Source organism: Protomyctophum parallelum (genome assembly GCF_964188405.1).
Source record: "Protomyctophum parallelum genome assembly, chromosome: 11".
In the NCBI taxonomy this organism is placed as follows: domain Eukaryota; kingdom Metazoa; phylum Chordata; class Actinopteri; order Myctophiformes; family Myctophidae; genus Protomyctophum; species Protomyctophum parallelum.
Window position 1 is genome coordinate 45,172,441 of NC_139707.1, and position 26,863 is coordinate 45,199,303.

The following is a 26,863-nucleotide window of genomic DNA, read 5'->3' on the forward strand; positions in this document are numbered from 1 at the left end:
GACAGACAGACAGACAGACAGACAGACAGACAGACAGACAGACAGACAGACAGACAGACAGACACACTGGACAGGAGGAGCACCTGCAAAACAGCAGCGTGTGTGTGCCTATTTGTTATTTAATTATGGTTCACAGGTTCAGGTTTTCGTTCACTAATATATCTTGTTGTATATTAAATTAAAAGTACTTTAATGATTTAATATACAACTAACAACACACAGTGAAAAATTGCGATATGTGTGCGGGGGGTGAGGCGGGCAGCAAGGGAAACGAAGCGAGAGGAGAAACAGACAGCTTTATTTTTTTATTTTTTTAAGATATTTTTTTGCGGCTTACGCCTTTTATTGATTTTTGAAGGGACAGACAGTAGGCTGACAGGAAACGGGAGAGAGATGGGGGGATGACATGCAGTAAAGGCCGTGTCGGGTCCGGGAGTCGAACCCGCGGCACACTGCGACTGGATTACCAGTCCGGTGCCCAGACCGTTACGCTACGGCCTGGGCCTAGACAGCTTTATTTAATGTGTCATGTAGCGTAGGTGCGTGCGTGCGTGGACATGACAGCAAGGCAAGCGAGGTGAGAGGGAACAGACAGGGTAGGCCTACAACTTTATGTAATTCATGCAGGTGTTCGTTGTTTATTTATTTAACAACACACCAGTTAGTTGGGCTTGCAAGTTGCGTGTGCGTGCAGCTTGTGTGCGTCTGTGTGTGTGTGTGTGTGTGTGTGTGTGTGTGTGTGTGTGTGTGTATGAGAGAGGGGGGTGAGGCGGGCAGAAAGGCACGGTAACCATGGTTTCCAGATCGTATAGCAGTGGTTCAGGTCGCAAAAACGAGGGCGAGGCTTGATTTCTTAGGGCGTGCCAGATCAAATTCAGCCGTGACATTTATTAACGTGAGAACGAAATTAAGGAAGGATCAGCTGTTTGCGATCACTTTATAAATGCCGTGGAGACGTGGGTGTACTACGAAACCTGCACTCGAATTTGTGGCAGATTTTACACTCGATTGATAAATGAGGGCCATAGAGTGCAGGTGGATGCGCGCGCATATTCAAAATGGCCGCCGCGGCCACGGTCACACTTTACACTGGCATGCAAACGAGAGACTGCTATCGATGCGATCCGATCAAAACATGGATTAAAGAATATAAAGCCTAGAAGACGTAGCCTACGGTTCTGGCGGGCTGCCATATTGAAGTTTATCTACGCTTTCTACGCGTCTATGCGGGCTCCGTGTTAAGTAAAAGTACAAAACATATTGGCATCAACACACACTTAAAAGCAAACGTGCCCTTTGTTCAGAATGTCACCATTTGATCCATACTATGTATTAAAGGGTTTTAAAATAGCAGATCTACAAGCTCATAACACGCAACGCATTGTGAGCATGTACAGGAGATCCGCCATTTTCAAATACGTAGGGTTGACGTCGTTAATAATTATACTCAACATCAACGAAAAAGTACATAGTAGCTATATGTTCTTCAAATAATTGTAGTGGGATGAAAAGTACAATATTTGCCTCTGAGATATAGCGGAGGAGTAAAAGTATTGAAAACTGGAAATACTCCAGTAAAGTAAAAGTTGGCCTACCTAACAATTGTATACTCGAGCACTGTAGCCTACAGTACTTGAGTACATGTACTCAGTTACTTCTTGCCACCATTGATCCTCAGATATTTCTGCAGAGGACATCGGTGCTCTGCGGAGCTCCCTCGGTACTAGCCACATCTTTAACCTATTCTGACCTGAGATCAGATTCATACGAGGTTTCCGCCGGACACACACTGGTCTGATGAACCCATTCTGACCTGAGATCAGATTCTAAAAATGTCAGTCGCTCTTCGATTTTTCAAAAATAGCAGACCTACAAGCTCGTATCGCGCCACTCGGTGGCGCGATATGAGCTTGTAGATCTGCTATTTTTCAATAGCTAAAGCATAACATGATGCTGACACCAAAATGGGTGCCCGTTCAGAATGGATTAATGTGATCACTTATCTCATAATATTGACCAACATTTTATCTAGGGCTCAGATCTCTTCCTCCTACAGCCCTCCCTATATAATCCAAGGCTGGGGATAGCTTTTATGTTTATCCTGAGAGAAACATGGCCGTACACCGCCACAAACCACAGCCACTGTACTGTAGTGCGTAAAGCCTTGACAGTGAATAAGTACAGTGCCAAAGGTTATTCTTATTATTACAGATACAGTGCGGTAGAACAGTCAAACAGTGGGCCTTGAGGGTATTCGGTGTTGCAGGTGGTCCCCAGCTTAATGATGGAGATGTCGGTAACCAAATGGACCCTTGTAAATCTTTAACTCTTGATAGAGCATACTATGAAAGCAAATGTACCCTCCCGGATCCAATTTGGTTTCATTTCATGCTCAAGAGTTAGATTATTGTTTTAATAAAACAAATGTTTACAAGAAGTAAACACATACAGTATAGAGATAATTAGAAGAATTGTTCTTTTGATCAACATTTGCGTTCGTTAGCCTACCTTAAGTTAGCCTACCTCTCCTATGAAATTCCAGCATGGAATTGTGGACAAATTCTTATCTAACTGTAAGAAAATATTCTTTATTTTTTTGGTTCTGAGAGGCTTAATAGGGCCTTAATATGAAAAGGGTTGTAAACCACTGCAGCGGGAGAAGATCCAACTGGTTGGTGTTCATTAGCAGCTCGTTACAGGCTGTTGATTAATAATAATGAACAAACACGTTGCCTGCAGTAGTAATGCAATCCCGAGGAACATGCATATAGAACTCAATCTTATACCAATTACGTGTCCTAGACCATTTTGTTCTGTAACTGCCAGTTCAATTGTGTGTGGGCTATTTATATCTGCTATATATGGGGTAGCCAAATCTTTATTTAATAGGATTTGTACTTATTTATTCATTAACCCATTTTGGGCAGGAACCCCTTTTGCATAAGGCAGGAACCCCTTTTGCATAATGTTAGCTATTGAAAAATAGCAGATCTACAAGCTCATAGCGCGCCACCGAGTGGCGCGCTACGAGCTTGTAGGTCTGGCTATTTTTGAAAAATCGAAGAACGACTGACATAGAAACATAGCTTTTTTCAGAAAACTGTCATTTTCAAACAGACATTTTTAAAAATCTGATCTCAGGTCAAAACGGGTTAACCACTTGAACATCCCTATATGTACCGAGGGGAACACTATAGCCGAGAATAGCAGATCTACAAGCTCACCATGCCTCACTCACACTGCAAGGCGTTCCTGTGAGCTGTTTCTTGTAGATAGACATCTATGAAAGAGTTTAATCTGCAACACTCTAGTAATTTAGTGGCGTCCCTGCTTCATCTCTGCCTCGGCTAAGGGGTCCGCTTGACCTTCACAACGTTGAAGACCCCCCTGGGCTAAACACCGGTCAAAGAAAACAACCGCGACAGAATGCAATAACCGAAGCAGTCAAAATACGACTGTAAATTAAATATGTATGTTCTTCGCTGTTGTTTTAATGTCATTTTATTTTTATGTCTTTGCTTTGCTTTTTTTATTGACCTGTAAAGCACATGCCACGGAAGCACATTTATGTCATGAAAGGTGCTATATAAATACAGTTTATTATTACTATTATTAAAGGCATGATTCTCACCCGATGCTGCACAATAATCTCACCATCTCACTGTACCTTACTTCCTACAGTAGCGTCGTATTTGTTGACTGCATTGCGGGGGCTCTAAACATATCTGACAACTGTACATTCTGCCTGTTTTTACGAGAGTTTAAATTAACCCATATTTTAACGCTTTATCCTGTGTCCTTTCGTCCTCATGTCCCATGTTATAAGAATCAGTATATTATATACAGTACACACTAATTCTGCGTTCACAGTGGCATACACAAAAGATACAAAATATGCAAAGATACAAAGCCAGAGCAGCATATCGTTTTTTTTTTTGTAGCTGAATAATAATAATAATAATCTTTATTGTCCCCGAAGGATATTTGTCTTCACAATCTGTTCAACACCCACATCAAAAACAACACAGAGCACATAACACCAAGACGATACAAAACCAAAACATGAGGTCCCCACTGTGTACAGAACCATCCTATCGGCGGGGCAGTTTGTTTAATGCCGCGATGGCTGAGGGGGACAAAACTCCTACTAACTAGCTGAAGTTGAAACTATACTATTCAAGCTAAGTAGCTGTTGCAGCTTTTGCAGCAGCTACAAAACGCTGGATGCATCTTTGTAGTGTGGTATCCAAATGTCATGATATAGCCTAGGCTATGTTCAAATGTTCAACTATAGGAAATACATTTCGGTCCCTGTGCTCAGGTGATGCTAAGTGAGTTGATTGTCTAGTCTGTCTGTCTAGCTGAAGGCAATCACTCAGTCGAGTACTCTGCATTGTTCGTTACTCCTGTAGCTTCTCTCAGGTGTGAATCAAAACACACGTCTGCTATTCCTATGCAAGTTGTTGATCTGCATACTATTGTCTCAACAAGAGGCCACTTGATTATGTATGCATCTGCTATTCCTATGTATGTAAAATCAACAAAAAACCCAGAAACCCAAGTGTTTGATGGAAAACTGCATATAATGTCCTGTTGTAAGTGAAATAGGGGGTCTTTTAGCAGGCTGACCATCGAGGTGGTTAGTCTGTGGTGTGCTCCCGTGGCACACAGCATGCATGGCCTACGGGGAAGCTGCTGTTTTTGGTCTCGGTTGCAATAAATACAACTCTACACTTCAGCTCATCTCTCTGCCTGCGTGTTCCTTCATCCGATCGTCTGAGGCTTTGATGCCTGGTACTCTAGTTTAGAGAAACTCATTCAGCCTTTTTGTCTCTATTTAGTCTAGTTGTAGTTAGTGTATGGTATAAAATATACTTCAGTAGCTTCATGCCGCTGGTGTCCATATCTTTGTATGCCGACACAGCATTATGATGTGCTGTGGTGTGTTGTCCGAAGCAGGCTCCGTCTCAGTTCCGTGCATACAGTGTGATGTGATGCCTCTTGGAACTATATGACTGGTGGCCTTCTGTTGGCACTGTTTCTTTATTGTCTATGTACCGTGTGATCTGTTTGTTTGCATATGTTTTATGTATATCCTGATGACTGCTGTGCACAAAACATATCTATCTATCTATCTATCTATCTATCTATCTATCTATCTATCTATCTATCTATCTGATAGAGCCTACAGTAGGTTTAATACTGTTTAACCACTCGAACCTGACAATCTATTTTCTGATGGAAAACAAAAATAGCCGAACTATCAGATCAGAATCGGATGTCAAAACGATTCGGTGCATTTATTTTTTTTGGGGGGGGGAAACGTGGTACAAGCCCATATGAGCCAACTCTAGGTCCCGTTGACTAACACTAGAGGGTATTAACCCATTCTGACCTGAGATCAGATTAATACGAGGTTTCCACTGGACACACACTGGTCTGACGAACCCATTCTGACCTGAGATCAGATTCTAAAAAATGTCAGTCGCTCTTCGATTTTTCAAAAATAGCAGACCTACAAGCTCGTAGCGCGCCACTCGGTGGCGCGCTATGAGCTTGTAGATCTGCTATTTTTCAATAGCTAAAGCATGACATGATGCCAACACCAAAACAGGTGCCCGTTCAGAATGGGTTAAACTATACAGGAAGTCAGTCAACTCAACTTTTAAACTTTGTTCTGCTCTATTCCATTCTATTCCCAGTCCTTCTGTCATTCACTGTGATTTCTCGAGGGCGGCGTACGTGTTGCACTGAGTTCAGTGAGGCCTGCAGCCAACTTTCAGTTCAGAGTCTGCACTTTATACCCCAAAAAGCTGCTACTCTTTCCGTCATTAGTTCCCTGTGGCGTTTTCACCCCAGACTTAACAACTATATCGACCCCCCCAAACCAAACCCCCGGAATCTGTCAGAGATGGCAATGCCTCAGTAACTGTTTGGGCCCGGCCCAGTCACGGCCCGGGGCAAAACACACAGGAGAAGGAGCCGATGAAAAGGAATGGCTATGACTGGGAGGGGAAAGGGGAAATTTCCCTTCCCAATCAGAAATGTAATCAGAGAAAGTAATTTGCCACCTCTTTGCCTTAATACTCACTATACTCTCTCTCTCTCTCTCTCCCCCACCCCCCCCTCCCTGCAGAGCTCCTCTCAGCCTGTCACGAGCTGCGGTGTCGCTACGGTTGCGTCATGACGAGGAACGGAACCTTCTGTTTCTGCGCCGACGGCTTCGAGGTCGGCGAGGACGGCACGAGCTGCAGAGGTGAGGCTCCTGCACCGGTGACACATTTTAACCCCTTTGAACGACACTTGAGGACCTTTCTCGGCCCCACCTCTCTCCCTGTGTTTTAGGATCCAAGATGGCCGCAGCACCAGGAGGGGGTGCATGGCCTTACTGGGCTGCGTTCACAAACTCAAGACACCCGTCTTGTCTTGTGTCTGTGTTTAATGGCCACTCCAATGCATTTCCAATGGAACCCCCATATGGTTTCAAAAGCATCAAAGCTGTGTTCAGACACAGGTCAGGTGTCAGACACAAGGCAGGTGTCTTGAATGCAGCCCAGTAAAGGGCATATGTCGACGCGGCCCCACCCCATCCTGGTGCCGCGGCCATCTTAGATCCTAAAACACAGGGAGAGAGGTGGGGCCGAGAAAGGCCCTTATTGGCGGATTGAATCAATAAATCCAAACCTTCCGTTGACGGAATTGACGGGTTTGTTTTATTCCCTATACTTGACTTAATCTTGACTTTACCCCGTCAAGGGGCATAGGGCGTCCAACCAGAGCTCTCCATCTCACTCTCTTCTGGGCCTGCGCTTTTGCTTCCTGCAAGCTCATTCCAATGTACCAATGGGAATGCATAATGTAGCAACTTTTGGCTAGTTTGGCTAACAGCCGATGTAATCCTCGCGTGCACGGGGGATCACGCACGGGCGTGGTCTTTATGTGCATCGCTGCGTAAAATGCGATATTTGGGGCTTGATTAGAGCTTAATTCGACTTAGATATAAAAATATACGATGTTAGCTTAGCATCCCGGACATCTGCCTGTGTCGCACAGGGCAAAAAAAAAGTAGCGGATGTTATTGTCCTTGAACCGGAAGTGACTTCGCCAGATTCTCTCTATTTGGTCAAAATAATGGTGACGCTACCGCCACCATCAGGACTGGGTGTCTAATACTACAGGATTGCCGTGTTAAAATGAGATATAGTGTGTATGTCACGGATTTCTCTATTGGCATTAAAATGATGAATTGAAAATATGAATAGAGCTGGCAGAAGTCAGTGAAAAAGCTGCTGGCAGTCCTTATTAAGCAATCAGGTCTATGAAAGCAAGCCCAAATGAAGCGACTGTACGCAGGCCACATGGAGATAGCCGCTCACAACGCGGTGACACGCGTGTGGGACGGGTGTGGTGTTGATTCTTGTCTATTGGTTTGTGTCCGCCATATGCCCTGAGCATATGGCGGACACATTATAGCGGAAAACATATCCCTGTGCATTCCCTCATGTTTGGCGGGAGGGTAGCGGAAACAGTCGTTCGGTATACAGTAGCTCGTACAGTAAGATGCAGCCTCTAAAGAAAAAAAAGAAAAAAACGAAATGAAAAAAATGCCCCCTTGGATACATAAAGTAATTATATCCGAGGTGCTGGAGTAAGGCCACATTAAGTATCTTTTATGTATTTGGGTCATGTTTGAGCACACCTAATTTGTTACAAATGACTCTCTCTCCCTCTCCCCTCCGCATAAGACCATGATGAATGTGCGGTGTACGGCGTATGCAGCCAGACCTGCATGAACAGCTACGGGTCGTACCGATGCAGCTGCACCGACGGATACACGCTGACGCCTGACGGGACGTCCTGCAAAGCCAAGCAAGGTGAGAGGTCACGCAACGACATCATCTGCATATAGCATCGTGTTTCGTTTCTATATCTCTATTAAACCGTTCTGACCTGGCTTCGAACATTTTGAAAATGTCTTCTGAAAATGTCTTCTGAACAGTTTTCTGAAATACCTGAAATGTTTCTATATCAGTGGTGCTCAATATCTCATGTCAATGTACTTGGCGCGCCGACCACCATCTGAAAACATGTTGTTCCAGGGACGCCCTCAAGCAAAGATTTTAGTTAAAAACGTTCGCTCTGAAAGAATATATATTCAAAGATTTGCGCCACATTTTCACGATAAAAAAAAAGATCAGATCTACAAGCTCGTAGCGCGGCACTCGGTGCCACGCTACGAGCTTGAAGATCTGCTATTTTTCAACAGCTAAAGTATAACATCACGCTATAATATAAACACCAAAAGGGGTCCCCGCCCAGAATGACTTAATAAAATGGAAGATATGGACGCGTCTTTTTCACCGAACCATAACAGGATAGTTCCAGTTTTTATATGTTCAGCCTAATGTTTTTTTTTTTTTCTCTATTTCTTTTTTTCTACCTCCACAACCAGCGTTTGGGTTGCATGGCACAAGATTAATGTGGTTTAGCGGTGACCACATCTATCACCCACATGGGAGCGGGGAGACGTGGTCAGGCCATGGATATAATGATAAAATTAATGAGCATAAGATTTTAAGTGGGAGCAGTCGGGATAGTGTTTTGTGCAAAAAGACACAATGCCCAGCGTCACCTTGATTTATGCTAATGTCTGTATAACGCCTGTAACAAAAATATGTCCCCGCAAATGCAAAATAGCCTACTTTAGTGACACACAACACAACAAGTTGGTGTTGTATGTGTGTGGTGGTCCCGGCGTCCGCTAGTAAACAAGTTTAACCCGTTTAGGCCTGATTTTAAAAAATCTTCAAAATCATGACAGTTTTCTGAAAAACCTCATGTTTCTGTATCAGTGGTGCTCAATATTTCATGTCAAGGACCACAAAAATTATATGTAATATGCCTCCGCCCCCCCATCTGAAAATATGTTGTTCCAGGGACCTCCCCAGAAGCAAAGATTTGAGTTAAAAACGTTCGCTCTGTAATAATATATATTCAAAGATTTGAGGCACATTTTCACGACTTTTCAAAAATGGCAGACCTACAAGCTCGTAACGCACCACTCGGTGGCTTGTGAGCTTGTATTTTTCAACAGCTAAAGTATAACATAATGCTTAGTTAAAACACCAAAAGGGGTTCCGCGCCCAAAATGGGTTAACCTTGCACGAGGCATATTTTTGTCTGTCTGTCGAACCGTGAAGGGAAATCATTTCTTTGTTGTTTGTCTGTGGTTGTGTTGGTGCCTGGCATGGCATTGAGGAAGGGGTTTGTTAGCTGTTATGGCACATGTGGGGTTGGAAATAGCTGGAAGCACAAAGCACAGTAGAGAGCACACCTAGGCTGTGGGGAGAGCGAACCACTGTTGCTGCTTTTAATCAACGTGACTGGTGTCCTACCAGGAATAAACTGAATATGATTACCCATAAACTTAACCCAGTCTGGGCGGGAACCCATTCTTTGGTGTTTTAAACATTATGTTATAATTTAGCTATTGAAAAAAATAGCAGACCTACAAGCTCATAGCGCGCCACTCGAGCTTGTAGGTCTGCTATTTTTGTAAAATCGTGAAAATGTGGCGCAAATTTGGAATATATATTCTTTTCAGAACGAACGTTTTTAACTCAAATGTTTGAGGGTCGGAGGCCAATTACATATCATTTTTGGGGTCCTTGATATGAAATGAAATATTGAGCACCACTGTCCGGTGTAGGTATTAAAAAAAAAAAAAAAACTGTCAGGATTTTAGAAGACATGCATTTTTTTTTTAATTCGACGTCCGGCCTAAATGGGTTAACTGAACCCAATGCTCACACGCATTAATATTAATTTAGCAGAGAAGGATTGCAGGTACCAGGGATAACTATGGGGTTACCATTAGTTGTAAAATCCCATGACTATAAATTTCAGAAAGAGAGGGAGAGGGGGGGGGGGGGGGGGGGGGGATAGAGAACACGTATGCTCTCCGAAGACCAGGAGATGGGGAGGGGGGGTTAAGGTGTTTGAAATTATTTTGAGTTCTAGAACTCGGCAGCCCCAATTTGCCTTCCTGGAATTCAATCTTGTTAAGTGAGAGATATTTTTTTATCGCCCCACCATCTCCCCCCCCATGTGTGTGCTCAACATCCACTTGCTTCTTTGAAAGCAATACCCCCGAGGTGTAGCATTTCCACCGTCTAATGGAAGCCCTCTGATCCCAGCCCAATAAATCATTTGTAGATTATATGGTAAGCATATATATATATAGGTGTGACTTCTCCAACGTTCCGTCCGGCAGCAGATCACCAGTCATAATATTAATAATACTGTATATAGGTGTGAATACTGTATATATAGGTGTGAATACTGTATTTAGGTGTGAATACTGCCTTCTCCAACGTCATAATATCGTCTCTGTCGGGTAGAAACGGTGTACGTCCAATAATGTTACTTTTCAGGATTATAATTAAGAAATAGCAAACACGGCAGATCTGCAAGTTCAAAGTGTGTCTGACCTCAAATCCTCAGATCTCCATATATGGAGCTGACATTCCATATGTTGATCTGACCCCCCATGCTAAAAACACGGACCCTGTAGGAGAGAGTCACCAGAGAACCAAGGATGGGTGTATTTGATGAACCATGTAGTCACGGTTAAATTGGAGTTTGAAGTGGGTGGTGGACGCTTTTCGGACAGGGCATTAGTCCGACATTCATCCGCATGTCGGACTATAGCGTCTGCTCCCGTGCTTGCGGTTATGGTTAGGTTAGGAGATGAGGTGGGTTGTCATTTGTCGGACCAATGACCTTTCTGAACTACGTCGTACTGCACCAGTTTGAAGTTACATTGGGTTTGTATCAAATATCTAAATACTGAATCTATCAACTTAAAAGTCTGGGGTATAGCCTCGAGTATAGACAATGAAATGACCCAATTTTATTTTTAAAAGTGAAATATCCCTTTAACGGCATGCAGGACGTATGGCTATATGAAATCAACCCATCATTGCAAACTTGACGCAGGGTATATGTGAGCAAACACACACGGTGTGATTTGTTTAAATGTTTTATAAGTGCTCATTCAGGCTCCGTTGGGGCTCTCTGTTTATTGTAGTTTATAAATGAATTTCAGGTCAATAATGACACTCAATCCCCATGTCTCTTGAAATGGAATGTTTCAAGTGCATAATTTCACTGGGGGGAATTATGTTCGTTCACTATATTCTACCATTCGATTGAAAAGCATTGGCTTCATGCTGTAAACAGCCGTGATGAGGGGACTGTAGTCTTTGTTATGGGGGCGCTCAGGTGGAGGCAGCTGCCCTCTAACCACTGAGTGTGGTGGGGAATCGAATACACAGAAGACCGGGCAGGGATACTTGTGACTAAATTGCCAATCCAATGCCGTTGGATTTTCTTTTTAGAATTTTCGTTTTTTCATGTCATATGAAAGCAGGGAATCATAGCTTCAAATTGACATATTGGTTGTTCAGTTTGACCCGCCAGTTTTTGGAGATATGTCTTATAGAGTGATGTCTTGCAGAGAAACGGCGAGTTGAGAAAACAGGCTTGAAAAGGTTCACTTCTGTGGTCTCTAACATTACACCTATAGCTACATGTTTAAGCATTTATTTCATATTTACATGTCGATTTCAGCTCTGACACTTATTTCAGACGTGCTTTAGTTAGCATGTGAAAAGTCTGCCTGTGCTATTAACTCATTTTGAAAAAAAATATGGAAAAAAAAGGGTTTCTCCTCTTGTGAAAAGCTTGTCACATTTGTCACTGTACTGGAAAGGAGCCAGCTTAGGTGGTTCGGGCATCTGGTTAGGATGACTCTCAGCAGGGAGTGTTGGACGGGAGGAGTCGGACGGAGGCTCTTCTACGTGATGATTCGTGGGTCGGCGGTTCAAATCCCGGCTCCTCCTCCTGTCCACATGTGGAAGTGTCCTTGGGCAAGACACTGAACCCTACATTGCCTCCAATGAGTGCGTCGGTGTGAGCTCGCCACCGTCTGTGTGTGAATGTGGGAAGTGAGGACGCTTGCGTCGACTGTTCGCAGCTTCACCTCCCAATGTATGAATGAATGAACCTTTACCTCCCAATGTATGAATGAATGAACCACTGTAAAGCGCTTTGAGTAGGCACGTAGTGCATAGAAAAGGGCCATAAAAATGCAATTCATTATTACGTCCTCCCGGTGGGTGCTCCTCACTGGCAGGTGAAGCCAGTAGGATACAACAGGCGCGGTGACAAACACAAAAGGAATGTGTGTGGAGAAGGAATCAATTGGCATATAACGATTAAAATGGCGGAGGGAAGAAAAAAAAAGGGGGAGGTGAAAAAGACAATGTGTTAGTTTTTCATCCCGACACAGGACCTGACCTTTGGGGGGTTATTATGATGCTACTGTTCCAGCAGAGAGTTAGTGCTGCTATTATCCCATCGTAGACGTATAGACCCCCCGTTTGATTGAAGGCTGGTGCAGATCTTTATCAGGGCGCGCCTCGGCCAAAGCCCCGTCCGTCCACCCCATGGTGGTGCAGGAGAATAACCCGTTCTGACCTGAGATCAGATTCTAAACATGTCTTCTACGTGCTGACAGTTTTCCATTCTGACCTGAGATGAGATTAAAAAAAATGTCTTCTGACAGTTTTCTGAAATACCCTATGTTTCTAGGCCTATTTATCACTCAATATTTCATGTGAAGGACTCCAAAAATGATCTGTAAGTGGCCTCCGACCGCCATCTGAAAATATGTTGATCCAGGGACCCCCCCCCCCCCCAGAAGCAAAGATTTTAGTTAAAAACGTTCGTTCTGAAAAAAAATATATTCCAAATTTGAGGCACATTTTCACGATAAAAAAATAAATAGCAGACCTGCAAGCTCGTAGCGCGCCACTCGGTGGCGCGCTATGAGCTTGTAGATCTGCTATTTTTCAATAGCTAAAGCATAGCATAATGCTATAACACCAAAAAAGGGGTTCCCGGCCAAGATGGGATAATGGCCCCGGGGCTCCTAAAAGTTGATTCACAGGGATAAGAAGAGAAGTGGGTTTGTGTGTGTGTGCGGGTCGACAACTCTGATTTATTGCCCGTATTAGGAGAGCGGCCCCTGACTTGAACTTATGTGGGGGATCAGGATAAATCAGGATTTTATTTTTGGGTTGAGCTGGCGGATGCCACGGTCAATTAGCCCCATAAAGCAGGTTGTGTTAGTTTTAGCCGAGCCGTAGCTCACGGCATGTGGGGGGGGGGGGGGGGGGTCACTATATAAAGAAAAAAAGCTCCACTCCCGGTCGGTCGCCTCTGTCCTCTACTCGTCCTTATGTTAATCAATCTGATGCGTATAAGTGCTATAATCAAAGAGATTGACTACTCTTAATGAGGTGACAAACGGAATAAATGATGCCCATCACTGAATGATTTTATACCGTGAATGTTGTTGATCTTGATGTGGACGTCGCATGTTTTTATAAGAAGGCAGTTCATCACTTAAGCCATTTTAGGCGTGAACCCTTAAGTTTAGCTATTGAAAAATAGCAGACCTACAAGCTCGTAGCGCGCCACTCGGTGGCGCGCTACGAGCTTGTAGGTCTGCTATTTTTGAAAAGTCGTGAAAGTGTGGCGCAAATCTTTGAATATATATATTTCAGAGCGAACATTTTTAACTAAAATATTGGCTTCTGGTGGGGTCCCTGGAGTTACATATTTTGAGATGGGGGTCCGTGGCCCAATAGAGATAATTCTGGGGGTCCTTGACATGAAAAAGGTTGAGCACAACTGACATAGAAACATGGGGTTTTTCTCAATAATGTTAGGATTTAGAAGACTTTTTTTTTGGACCTCAGTCCAAAATGGGTTAAAACCCTATAGACCAATTTCCCCATGCAGGGCTCTATACAGTACGTGGCTGAGTGGCCCCTTCATTTTTCCACATATACACCAAGGGTGGGCAACCTTTTTCGGGCAGCACATGGTCACTTAGGTGCCATTCACACCACAAAGCTTTTCTGCGATTAAACCGAATCCTGCTGCACATTGTCAGAAAGTGCACTTCGTTTGGCAGGTGTGAATTAGGCTCATTCGAATCCTAATGTGCATCAAAGAACCACATTCTACTCCGAGCAAAAACGGGCGTTTCACTTCACTTCCAATCGCACTTTATTATGATTCGGTGCAGGTGTGAATGCAATCCGCAGTAAATAAAGGAAATGAAGCAAACAATGTGGCGGTTGAGGAGCTGAACACAGTTGGAGACGGAGAAGGCATATTTCACGTCAGCGCAAAGATGTCCCGTTACCGTAGATAGACGTGGTCGAATGAGGAGACTGAAGCCCTGATCGAAATGAGGACGAGTACATTAATCAATCAATCAAGGAAACACATAAAACACCACACTATTATAGCCTACGGAATATTCTGTCTGTCTGCAGCGTGCCGTAAACATGGAGTGCTGTCACTGTGTGCCTGGGGACTGGGGAGTAGGGACTTTCATCTTGATAAACTTGTAAACATTTTGCGCTGCTGTCAGTTATATCAGTGCGCTCAACGCTGTGCCTCCATGCCCAAAAGAACAGTGCGTGGCTGCGTGCGTATAGTGTGTGTGTGAGACTCTCATACAGTACATGATCCTCCAAAAATATATAATAAAAATAAATAATACAAAAGGAAAAAAAACTGCCTTGTTGACTTAATTGTTTTGCTAGATTTTTACTTAAAAAGTACCTTTAAAAAGTAACGACGTAAAGTCGTTTAATTCAATAAAGTAATTATTTACCAAAATAATGGTGTGCCTCCTTCCGTGGTTAATGTCTGGCGATGTGGCACATTGTGAGCGTGTAGATCTGCTATTTTCAAAAGGCTTTTATACGTTTGAAAACTGGGGACATTATGCATACAGAGTACTTTCAACTTTTTGATACCAATACTTTTGTACTCAAAGTACATTTTTAATTCCCGACTTGTGAAAGAGTATTTCTACACTGCAGTATTGATACTTTTACATGAGTTAAAAAAATGGCATACTTTCCCCCCACTGGTAATCAATCATTCAATCAATCAATCAATCAACCAACCACTCAACCACTCCTGTGTCTCCTCCTCTCCCCCTCAGACCCAGGTGACCTGCCTCCGGTGTTCCTGGTGGGCGGGCCGGGTCGCATCGTCAGCACGCAGCTGGACGGGTCGGGCCTGCAGCCGTTCCGCTCGCTGGACGGCAACGCCAGCCTGGCGCTGGACGTCCGGCACGGCCAGGACACGGTGTGCTGGGTTCTGTCCAGCCAGGCCGGCGGGACGCTCCGCTGCGCCAAGATGAGGAACCTGCGAGGGTTCACCCAGGAGCAGGAGATCAAGACGCTGCAGAGTCTGCACAGTATGTTGATTTTTTTTAGCTTCATATTTTTTTACGATCACTGTCTCTTGGTAGTTGTTGGTTGCTGGGATCCTTATCCTTTAGCTGTTTAGCAGTCTAGGACTGTCTATAAGGCCAACAAAGTTTCAAGACCATTTGGTATCATCAGAAGAATTAGTGGCCTGGTTCATCAATATTGCAAACAATATTGCAATAAATGAGATATGGATTATCCATATCTCATTTATTGCAATATCTTTTGGGCAAGTACATATCCATCCAATTTACACAAATTATGAATTATGAATCGCACACACTTTACAAGTGTAAATAATGTATTTGTTGTTATTTGTATTGTATCTTTGGTGAGAACCACATTATAAGCCAGCTAGGTTTCTTTTCTCACCTGCACAAACTAAACTAAACTAAGGCCGAATCTAAAAAATGCCTTCTAAACACTGAACTAAGTTTTCGGACAAATTTAAAATATTAATTACAAAATTACAAAAATGGTATGCTGCTAATCTACTGTACATACATACCTACAAGAACCCCAATAAGTGTGTTCTGTTATGGTTGTTTATTTCATGTTTTGGGTTTTATCTTGAGCATTTTAATCATTGTTTTCTTATGGAAGGTAGTATCCCTTTAAGAAATACAGGAAGTTGGGTTTCAGTTTGTCATGTGACTACTTTCAGGAAGTGCACTAGTTTCCATTGCGAACACAAACACACACATGAGCACAGCAAGGCTCCTGTTTTCTGCATCCGCTAACATCTGCTCCAATGTTCTCCCAGTCGTAGCATCGTTGACATGTTTTGTAATCTTTTCACCTAGTCTATGATTGCAGTTCATTATTTTTGTCCGGGAAGTTGTTTTGTGAGATGTGGTTTAAAGGTTAAGTAGCCTAATTCTTGGTTCAATGTTACTGCCTACCTGCTGTAAAATGTTTTACTCACCTGCCAATGCTTAGTCAGTGCTGCAGAAAGGCCTGTTTTTGTACAGTGTTATGCCAATGTGGGACACATTCGTGTTTTGCACTTTTAACTCTCACGATAGTGCAGAAGCCTTTAAAGTGATTACTGTATAATGAACGTGTACAAGTGATTCTTGTAATGCAACATGTGACAGTTACATTAGTAATTTAATTATATGCAGTCTACTACAGCTTACTTTACACATGCAGTTTGCAATTTATATGCAATATGTTTGCACTTGCAGTAAGTTTTACCCTTCTATTTGTCAATAAACCTGTGGACAAAGAGAGCGTCTCCAGAGTCTTGATGAAGGGAAGGCGTTTATGCTCACCGCCAAATTATTCACTCTATAACGAGGGCGGCACAAAGGGGTAAGGCACCCATTCTGACCTGAGATCAGATTCATACGAGGTTTCCACTGGACACACGCTGGTCTGACGAACCCATTCTGACCTGAGATCAGATTCTAAAAATGTCAGTCGTTCTTCGATTTTTTCAAAAATAGCAGACCTACAAGCTCGTATCGCGCCACTCGGTGGCGCGATATGAGCTTGTAGATCTGCTATTTTTCAATAGCTAAAGCACGACATGATGCCAACACCAAAATGGGTGCCCGGTCAGAATGGGTTAAATGTGTCTGTGGGTTTTAGAAACCCCTTTTCATATATATTTTTTCAATAAATCAATGCCTTATTTTATACTTTGTCATTCATGACGGTGTCAAAACAGAACATCTGCAAGCTCACAATGTGTTGCAATGCAATGTTAGCTGCTTTCTAAATGTTCGCCTACAATGATACGCAAAATTAGCCGGACACCTGGTTGAAAGTGGTTGAGTGTGTCTGTGGGTTTTTATTAATATTGAACCAATGAAAAGAGCCTATATTTCCCCCCCCCTGAAAAGTAATTGTTTAGAAACATACAGTGCACAGTTTTTCCCCCCGACTAGCATAGCAATGACATTGACATGTCCTTTCACTTTGTCCCTTACAGATGTGGAGCACATGGCCATCGACTGGCTGACGGGGAACTTCTACTTCGTGGACAGAGTCAGCGACAGGATATTTGTGTGTGACCAGAGCGGGGACACGTGTGTCACCATCCTGGACCTGGACCTGACCAACCCCAAAGGCATAGCGCTGGACCCCCTCATGGGGTGAGTAGTACACCCTTTAATGGGAGTCACTTATACAATTTACACATTTCAATTTAGGTATTTAGCAGACAGTCTGAATCAAGAGCCACTTACAGTAAGCAAGAAAGGAAGGTTCAAGGTTCAAGGTCTTTATTAATGTCCCAGAAGGGGAATTAGGTTTACAGCAAGAGTAGTGTAGTTTAAAACATACAAACAATACAAACGATACAGGACAACAACAGACATGAGACTAACCTGACGCTGCCAGATGAGGGCGGTATTGGGTAACCATGTTCCCCAACACAGCAATCATCTGGGATCTCTCAGGCAGTTGAGCTGACAAAAATCCGTTCCGTACCGGACCAATCAGCGTGTAATTATTGTATTTCTGCCGCTTAGCCAGTTCCCACTTGAACTCAATGTGTTTTTACTGGTTAAATAAAGGTTAAATAAAATAAATCATGAAAATAAACCAATACCCTATGATGAATCTAAACAGTATAATATAAAAAAAATCGATAATATGTACTGTTTAACTATACATACTATAGGATGCCAGGTCTACAGATGACCTGGCATAATGTCTACATAGCATGTTATACGCCTTTGCGCCATGAGCTTACAAGGTCGTTAAGGCTATGACAATAATAATATTATAAATGAAACTTTAGCACCGTCCATGACATGAAATGCAGCTCAAAGTGCTTTTACAGAGCAATGGAGGAAATGAAAAGCAAGGCATAAACATTAAAAAAGAATAGCAGCAATGCAATACAGTGAGGACATGAATAACCCATTCTGAACGGGAACCCATTTTGGTGTCAGCGTCATGCTGTGCTTTAGCTATTTAAAAATAGCAGATCTACAAGCTCGTATCGCGCCACCGAGTGGCGCGATACGAGCTTGTAGGTCTGCTATTTTTTGAAAAAATCGAAGAACGACTGACATTTTTAGAATCTGATCTCGGGTCAGAATGGGTTCATCAGACCAGTGTGTGTCCAGTGGAAACCTCGTATGAATCTGATCTCGGGTCAGAATGGGATAACTAAGTGCTACAGGCTAAGGTGCAGTATGAAGAGGTGATTCTTCAGATGACGGCGGAAGATTTCAAGGTTGTGCTTTATTGTTACAGTACATCTCTTGTACAGGTACATAAGAGTACAACTTATTTTGGCTTCCTTACAGACAATGCAGCAGCATATGTGACTAGATTTGCCTGAGGGACTGCCATTGGATTTTTTTTTAATCATAGCTTCAAATTGACATATCGGTTGTTCAGTTTGACCCACCAGTTTTGGAGATATGGCTTATAGAGTAATGTCTTGCAGAGAAACAGCGAGTTGAGAAAACAGTCTTGAAAGGTTCACTTCTGTGGTCTCTAACGTTACACCTATAGCTGCGTACATGTTTAAGCATTTATTTCATATTTACAGTACATGTCAAAAAAGGTTTTCTCCTCTGGTGAAAAGCTGGAGTTTGCGCGATGGGCTGCAGGCTCTCAGTCAAAACTGGTCACATATAGATAGCATAACATTCAAACAACAAAACACAGCAAGCACAGCAAACAAAGGGGTAGAATAAAGAGTGCAAGAAAGAGCATTCAAAGAGCTAAATAAATACATAAATAAAATAAAATAGTAACATATACGTACATGTGCACGTTTTCCCTGTAGTAGCAAAGTTAGGTAAACTTTATGTGAACAGCTTCACAGTAGGTAATATTTAGGGGTGTTTTATTTAAAAAAAAAAATGTTTTTTCTGGTGAGTTACAGGAGTTTTCACTACATGGTGTTTGTGATATGAAATGTATAAGCTTACTCTAATCACAGTAAACATCATGTCTTCAGTAATTTTCAAGTTACTGTAGTCACTTCAGTTCAAGAGTAGATTGTGATGAAATCATATGTATGGAATCGAGAATCATTTTAAATAGAGAATCGTTTTGAATCTGGAAAAGGCTTTTGAATTTAAAAAGAAAACTTTTTTGATTGTGAATCGAGTTGAATCGAATATTGACCCCAATAATCGGAATCGAATAGTGGGACACCCAAAGATTCACAGCCCTAGTTATATTCCATGTAATCTACTGTGAAGTCTGAGACATGTGAAGCGTTGTCCTGGATGTTTTGGGGAGGATTCTGACCGTGGTCCAGACGCCTCCTAGCGTCTAGACGCTCATTTGTATGCGCTGACATCACCCCCACATCCTAGAGAAGCAGAACCAGGCCCTGCAGCAGGACTTTCTGTTTGAGGATCGTGTGTCCCGCTGCCCAGAGCTGAGCCGGAGCAGAAAACCTCTCCATGCTCTCTCCCCCCCCTAACAGTGCAAATCCACCCCAAACATTTCTCCAAAACAGTTTGTTAAAGTCAAATAAAATGCAAAATGCAGCCAGTAGACCAGGGATGTCAAACTGAAATACACAGTGGGCCAAAATAAAGAGTCGAGGGCCAGACTGTGTTTCAACACACGGGCCATTTTTTGGGGGAGAGGGGTGTAGCTGAAAGTTGACAACAAGTGATATACTTTCACTGCTGATCAACAGTGAAGAGAAGACTGCGATTGTGTGGGCCCTCGATACGTGACGATGCACTCACAGTGCATTGTGGGACTTGTAGTATTGTGATGGTCCGTGCGATATACAGTACCAGAGGGCCAGTTCTAATACTAATTAAATATCATCCCGCGGGCCAAAGATAATTCATTCAACAGGCCTGATTTGGCCCCCGGGCCTTGAGTTTGACATATGCAGTAGACTGTACGGTGTACTGTAGATCCTCATGATCAGAGCGGTGTTTGATATCCTTGTTGTGCGGCAGTATAAACTTGCATATCCATGTTTCAACTTTTTAAGTATTTATTCATAGTCCATAGCGCTATATCCCCATGGGTCACGGTGTTGTTTTTTTTTGAAAATCTTAGATTGTGCCTGGAAATATATGTTCGAAAAATAAACCCGCACGGCGATTGTACTCTGAAAAAGTATGAATTTGTTTTTTGTATTTTTTTTTCCATGCAAACAGACGTTATCAAATGTAACTCGATATCATAAATGAGACAGTCACATACCTGCAAAATCGGCAGGCAGGGTGGTTTGTTTGTTTTTGTAAAATGACGCGATGCTAAGATTTGTCTATGGAATTTTCAATCGATTTTTCTTTTTTTAAATACATCTGTGACCCAGGGGTAGTGGGATTGACGTGAGGACTTTACTATTGCCCTACCTCTATACTAGTAAGACGCCTGAGGGCGTGCACTGGCCGAGCGTGTCTTGAGTGTACCGTACAGGGTGTGATGAGTGAATAATATGGAGTCTGTGCAGATCTCAGAATGATGTCAGAAAACGGTGTGACGAACCTATAGGCATGCCCAAATATGGAGTCTGGCCTGGGCAGAGGCCTTGTGATGTCAGCTGTGTCCCCTTGTATGCCCATATATGGAGTTATTTGGCAGAGGCCAGAGTGCAGCACTGTCTCTCTCTCTCTCTGTTTCTGGCATAACAGCGCCCCTACTGGTTCTCATAGTCGCATAGGTGGGTTAACGTCACATAGGTGGGTTAACGTCACATAGGTGGGTTAACGTCACATAGGTGGGTTAACGTCACATAGGTGGGTTAACGTCACATAGGTGGGTTAACGTCACATAGGTAGGTTAACGTCACATAGGTGGGTTAACGTCACATAGGTGGGTTAACGTCACATAGGTGGGTTAACGTCACATAGGTGGGTTAACGTCACATAGGTGGGTTAACGTCACATAGGTGGGTTAACGTCACATAGGTGGGTTAACGTCACATAGGTGGGTTAACGTCACATAGGTGGGTTAACGTCACATAGGTGGGTTAACGTCACATAGGTGGGTTAACGTCACATAGGTGGGTTAACGTCACATAGGTGGGTTAACGTCACATAGGTGGGTTAACGTCACATAGGTGGGTTAACGTCACATAGGTGGGTTAACGTCACATAGGTAGGTTAACGTCACATAGGTGGGTTAACGTCACATAGGTGGGTTAACGTCACATAGGTGGGTTAACGTCACATAGGTAGGTTAACGTCACATAGGTGGGTTAACGTCACATAGGTGGGTTAACGTCACATAGGTAGGTTAACGTCACATAGGTGGGTTAACGTCACATAGGTGGGTTAACGTCACATAGGTGGGTTAACGTCACATAGGTGGGTTAACGTCACATAGGTGGGTTAACGTCACATAGGTGGGTTAACGTCACATAGGTGGGTTAAAGTCACATAGGTGAACACGGACATTGCTGTTCCTTGGAGTGGTTGCACCACTCAAAAAAGAAAACCAGCAGATCTACAAGCTCAAAATACGTCAATTCGTGCCACGTTTCGAACCTGCAGATCTGCTACTTTGTATGCTTCTACAGCAGGGTTGGGCAACTGGCGGCCCCCACCTTCACTTAATGCGGCCCAGCATGTTAATATCAGAATACTGATATAGTATTGATTGCAGCTGTTACAATTCCAAACCCGCTTTAATTACTTTTAATGACTAGTATTAAAATATTATTGTCTTTTTGTGTCCAATGTAGTTATATTAACAGTTCATAAAGTCAACGTATAACTATAAACTGAATGCATTTGACATTCATGAAAAAGGTAACTTTTCAGGATTCCAAATAAAAAAATAGCAAAATAATTATTCCGGTTTTCAATTCAAATATAGCAAAAATAGCCGATCTACAAGCTCAAAACGCGTCGCAGCGCGGCGCGTTTTGAGCTTGTAGATCGGCTATTTTTTGCTACGACAGTAATATGCACTGTGGCCCCCTCTGGAGTGAGTGTGGAAATATATTGGCCCTCGCCATCGTCAAAGTTGCCCACCCCCGGCATAGGCTGTCAAGTAGGGCATTAATTACTGAAAAAAGCCCCCACAGAAAGTAAAACTATATGGAAATAAGAGGTTTCTGCCCCTGACGACGGCCAACGATATTACACGGTTCCCCCCCCTCGACAGCAATGATGATAATATGCATGTTTATGGTATAACAGTTCCCCTGATGGAGGCAGAGAGACTTTAACGTGATGCAGCAAAATGCGAAGGGGAGAAAAAAAGGGCCCTATAGGCCCTCTATGGTCCTAGAGAGCCATTGAAAATGATTTGCAACGAACGGGGAGGAGAGAAGTGAGAGTGGTGCACTCCCAAGGAGAGAATCTTTAGCCTGATTATTCCAGTTATCAGCGTCTAAAAAGGCCTCTCTGTCCTCCTATTCCCAGTGAGCGCTGAGCCTGGGAGCTCTGAAGAGAGGGGGGGGAGGGCGGGGGGGGGGGGGGACATTATATTCATGAGGCTACAAGGACAGGCAGCGGAGCCTGCCGGAGTCAGAGCACAGGTTGTTTTAACCCATTCTGAACGGGCACCCATTTTGGTGTCAGCATCATGTTATGCTTTAGCTATTGAAAAATAGCAGATCTACAAGCTCATAGCGCGCCACCGAGTGGCGCGCTACGAGCTTGTAGGTCTGCTATTTTTGAAAAAAAATCATGAAAATGTTGCCTCAAATTTGGAATATAATAATATTTTAACTCAAATCTTTGCTACTGGGTGGGTCCCTGGAACAACATATTTTCAGATGGGGGGGTCTCGGAGGCCAATTACAGATCATTTTTGGGGTCCTTGACATGCAATATTGAGTGATATATAGGCCTAGAAACATAGGGTATTTCAGAAAACTGTTGGTATGTAGAAGACATTTTTAGAATCTGATCTCAGGTAAAAATGGGTTAATGAGAAGAACTCTCTATCTCTGAAACAGCCACACGCAATGCCCCGGTGCAAATATATATTGTATACCAGCACTGTCCAGTGGACTGGAAACCTCCTATCTACAGTATGTAGGAAAATAAAAAAGGTTACTAAGGTTTGGGTATAGATTGGGTATATATATATATATATATATATATATATATATATATATATATATATCCCCAATAGAGTTCTTGTTTAGTCACTTGCTTTTCATTTATAAAACCCCCCCACAAACACACTTAAAGGAGAATTCCATACCAGAAGGCTTTCTTACCTTTCTTTGTAGTCGTTACGTCCCCACCAAAGAGGTCCAGGTGTTATTTTGTGCAAAAGTGCATTATTGGATATGTCCTCTACCATAAGCCCTCGATGGGGGTTGTTTTTTTGTCTCCACCAGGCCGAAGGCATGGGGGGAGAGTATGTTTTGCACTCCGTCCGTCCGTCCGTCCGTCCGTCCGTCCGTGTGTGTGTCCGTCCGTGTTTGTGTGTGTGTCCGTCCGTGTGTCCGTGAGCAGCTAATCTCGGCCACTGTTAACCCGGTCGATGCCAGATTTTGCACACACTCCCTGGATGCCAACGATGAACCTCTGCCCCAAACTTTCCAGAACGGCCTGTTATAGCGCCACCAGGAGGCCGCTTTGTGCAAAACAAGTTTTTGCACAGTACACCTACAGATTTTGTCCAAACATCATGCAAATTGGTACACAGTCTCTCTAGAGCCATTCAACTAAACCCTTCTTTCAGATTTCTCAGACTCCATCCTGATTGGTTAAGATTGGCTTCCAAAGTTCACAGGAGTGCTCAGTTTCAAACAAAATGCTGCAAATCATGAACACATCGCATGATTTCCGTGAAATTGTGCACCCACATTCCCACTAGGCCGAGGACGAAATGCCACATGAACAATTTCAACTCAGCCTCAAGGTGGCGCTATAACTGGCCGAAAAGTGTTTTTACCTCTAACTGCACGGATCTGTGGATAACTTTGTATGCCAACTCCCTAGAGGCCAAGGAAAAACCTTTGCCTGGAATTTTTCACATCTGCTCTTTATAGCGCCACCAGGAGGCCGACATATGTAAAACACATTTTCCATTATTACTCCTTCAGATTTTATCCAAATTTCACGCAAATCGGTACACATGATCTCCATAGTCATGTGATCAAGACAGGTTTGTTTGATTTATCATATTCCATCCTGATTGGCCACGATTGGCTCCTACAGTTTTCAGGAGTAGCCCGCTTTGTACAAATCGCCACAACTCCTCAACGCAGCGTCCGATTGCGATGAAACTGTGCACGCATATTCCCACTAGGCTGAGGAAGAAATCCTGGTGGAGAAGGGCACTTTTTCTAGTTTTGTGCTAATTTGCTTATTTCCATCGAAATAAGTAGTAAAGTGTGCCGCTTGGGATACTACTTATATTATGAAGAGAGGATATATACATGTTTTTTTTGAGTTATGGAAATAAGCAAATTAGCACCCCATAGGCCCATTCAATTCAATGCAATTCAATTCATTATATTAGGGGAAGTAGCCAATATGGCGCTTTTGCACAAAATAACACCTGGACCTCTTTGGTTGGGTTCGTAACAACTACAAATAAAGGCAAGAAAGCCTTCTAGTATGGAATTCTCCTTTAACCACTTTCACTTTTCAATATGTCAAATAGCGGACATACAAGCTCAAAACGAGGATTGTGTGACATTGTTTAATATATGACAAAGTGGGACATAACTATAACTTATATGGCCATACATGGTTTTCTGAATGACTGCGACAATGCTTTTTCAGTACTGGAGCTCAGCTTCATACACAGCATAGCAGAGCAGGGAGAGTGTTTGGTTTGCAGGGCAAACATCATAGCGGTGCACGACAGCATGGTCTCCATAGCAGAGCAGGGAGAGTGTTTGGTTTGCAGGGCAAACATCATAGCGGTGCACGGCAGCATGGTCTCCATAGCAGAGCAGGGAGAGTGTTTGGTTTGCAGGGCAAACATCATAGCGGTGCACGGCAGCATGGTCTCCATAGCAGAGCAGGGAGAGTGTTTGGTTTGCAGGGCAAACATCATAGCGGTGCACGGCAGCATGGTCTCCATAGCAGAGCAGGGAGAGTGTTTGGTTTGCAGGGCAAACATCATAGCGGTGCACGGCAGCATGGTCTCCATAGCAGAGCAGGGAGAGTGTTTGGTTTGCAGGGCAAACATCATAGCGGTGCACGGCAGCATGGTCTCCATAGCAGAGCAGGGAGAGTGTTTGGTTTGCAGGGCAAACATCATAGCGGTGCACGGCAGCATGGTCTCCATAGCAGAGCAGGGAGAGTGTTTGGTTTGCAGGGCAAACATCATAGCGGTGCACGGCAGCATGGTCTCCATAGCAGAGCAGGGAGAGTGTTTGGTTTGCAGGGCAAACATCATAGCGGTGCATGGCAGCATGGTCTGGCCCCCCGTCTCCATCCTGTGAGTTAAATGGTGTCCCCAGAAGACCAGGCCAATATTAACCTTATAGAGCTGGGAGGAGAGGAGAGGAGAGTGGAGGGGAGGCTGTCTGTCTCCGGTCGTCATTGGAGATTGTGCACTATACAGTACCTCAATGCTCTGTTGCACATTTTCAGAGTTTTAGGGCTACATATCCCTTATCCCTAAACTTATTTGTGATGATTTACTATTTAGAAAAAGCTTTTAAAGGTTTTATGACATTCATTTTAATTTATTTTTCTTTTTCTTTTTTCTTTTAGGTTTTATGACCTCAATTACACCCAAAAAACCTGAACTTTGAACATTCAGTGGATTTTCTGTGGTCTGAAGTTTTCTTTGTGGTTTGGAGCTACTTTTGAGCTACAATGAAAACAGGCAACACAGTGAAACAGTGACATCTGCTGGCAAATCCCATTGACATATATGGGATTTGCAGTAAGTGATGTCACTTACTGCCGGCAAATCAGAGCACCTGTTTGAGCCAGAAAACCCCAGATCACAGAAAATTTACTGAATGTTAAAAGTTCATGTTTTTTGGGTGCAATTGAGATTAGAAAAACAAAACAAAAATAAGAACAATTCCAAAACCTTTTTTTTAATGTCACAATCCCTTTAAAATAGTTAAAATGGCCAATCTACAAGCTCACAACGTGTCGATGTAATGACAAATAAGCTTAGGGATAAGGGGTAAGGGGTGGCGCACGATATAGTGCCCCCCCAGAGTAGAATGCCGGGTGCGGACATCATATTTCCAATGCTGTTACAGTACTTTTGAGGATTCAAGTTGCTAAGTAGCAAAAAATAGCGAGATCCACTTGCGTTTGGACCCGCGTTCGGAGCTTGTGGGACCCTCCCACACATTTCAGAAGCCAATCGTAGCCAATTGGATGATGATGATGATGAGTAATCTGACTCATACATCTTTAACCCATTCTGACCTGAGATCAGATTCATACGAGGTTTCCACTGGAGACACACTGGTTTGATGAACCCATTCTGACCTGAGATCAGATTCTAAAAATGTCAGTCGTTCTTCAATTTTTCAAAAAATAGCAGACCTACAAGCTCGTAGCGCGCCACTCGGTGGCACGCTATGAGCTTGTAGATCTGCTATTTTTCAATAGCTAAAGCATAACATGATGCTAACACCAAAATGTGTTCCCGTTCAGAATGGGTAA

General features: G+C 43.2%; 1 protein-coding gene across 1 annotated transcript in view; it reads left to right on the forward strand.

Annotated features, from left to right (window-relative positions):
• LOC310867033 (low-density lipoprotein receptor-related protein 1B-like) overlaps positions 1–26,863 on the forward strand; it is a gene marked incomplete at its 5' end in the record, with an annotated part of 569,593 nt that overhangs the window by 125,505 nt on the left and 417,225 nt on the right. The window contains 4 exon segments of the mRNA XM_083776826.1: positions 6,137–6,256; positions 7,746–7,874; positions 15,092–15,349; positions 17,299–17,461. Coding sequence (XP_083632952.1) covers positions 6,137–6,256; positions 7,746–7,874; positions 15,092–15,349; positions 17,299–17,461 — 670 coding nt within the window.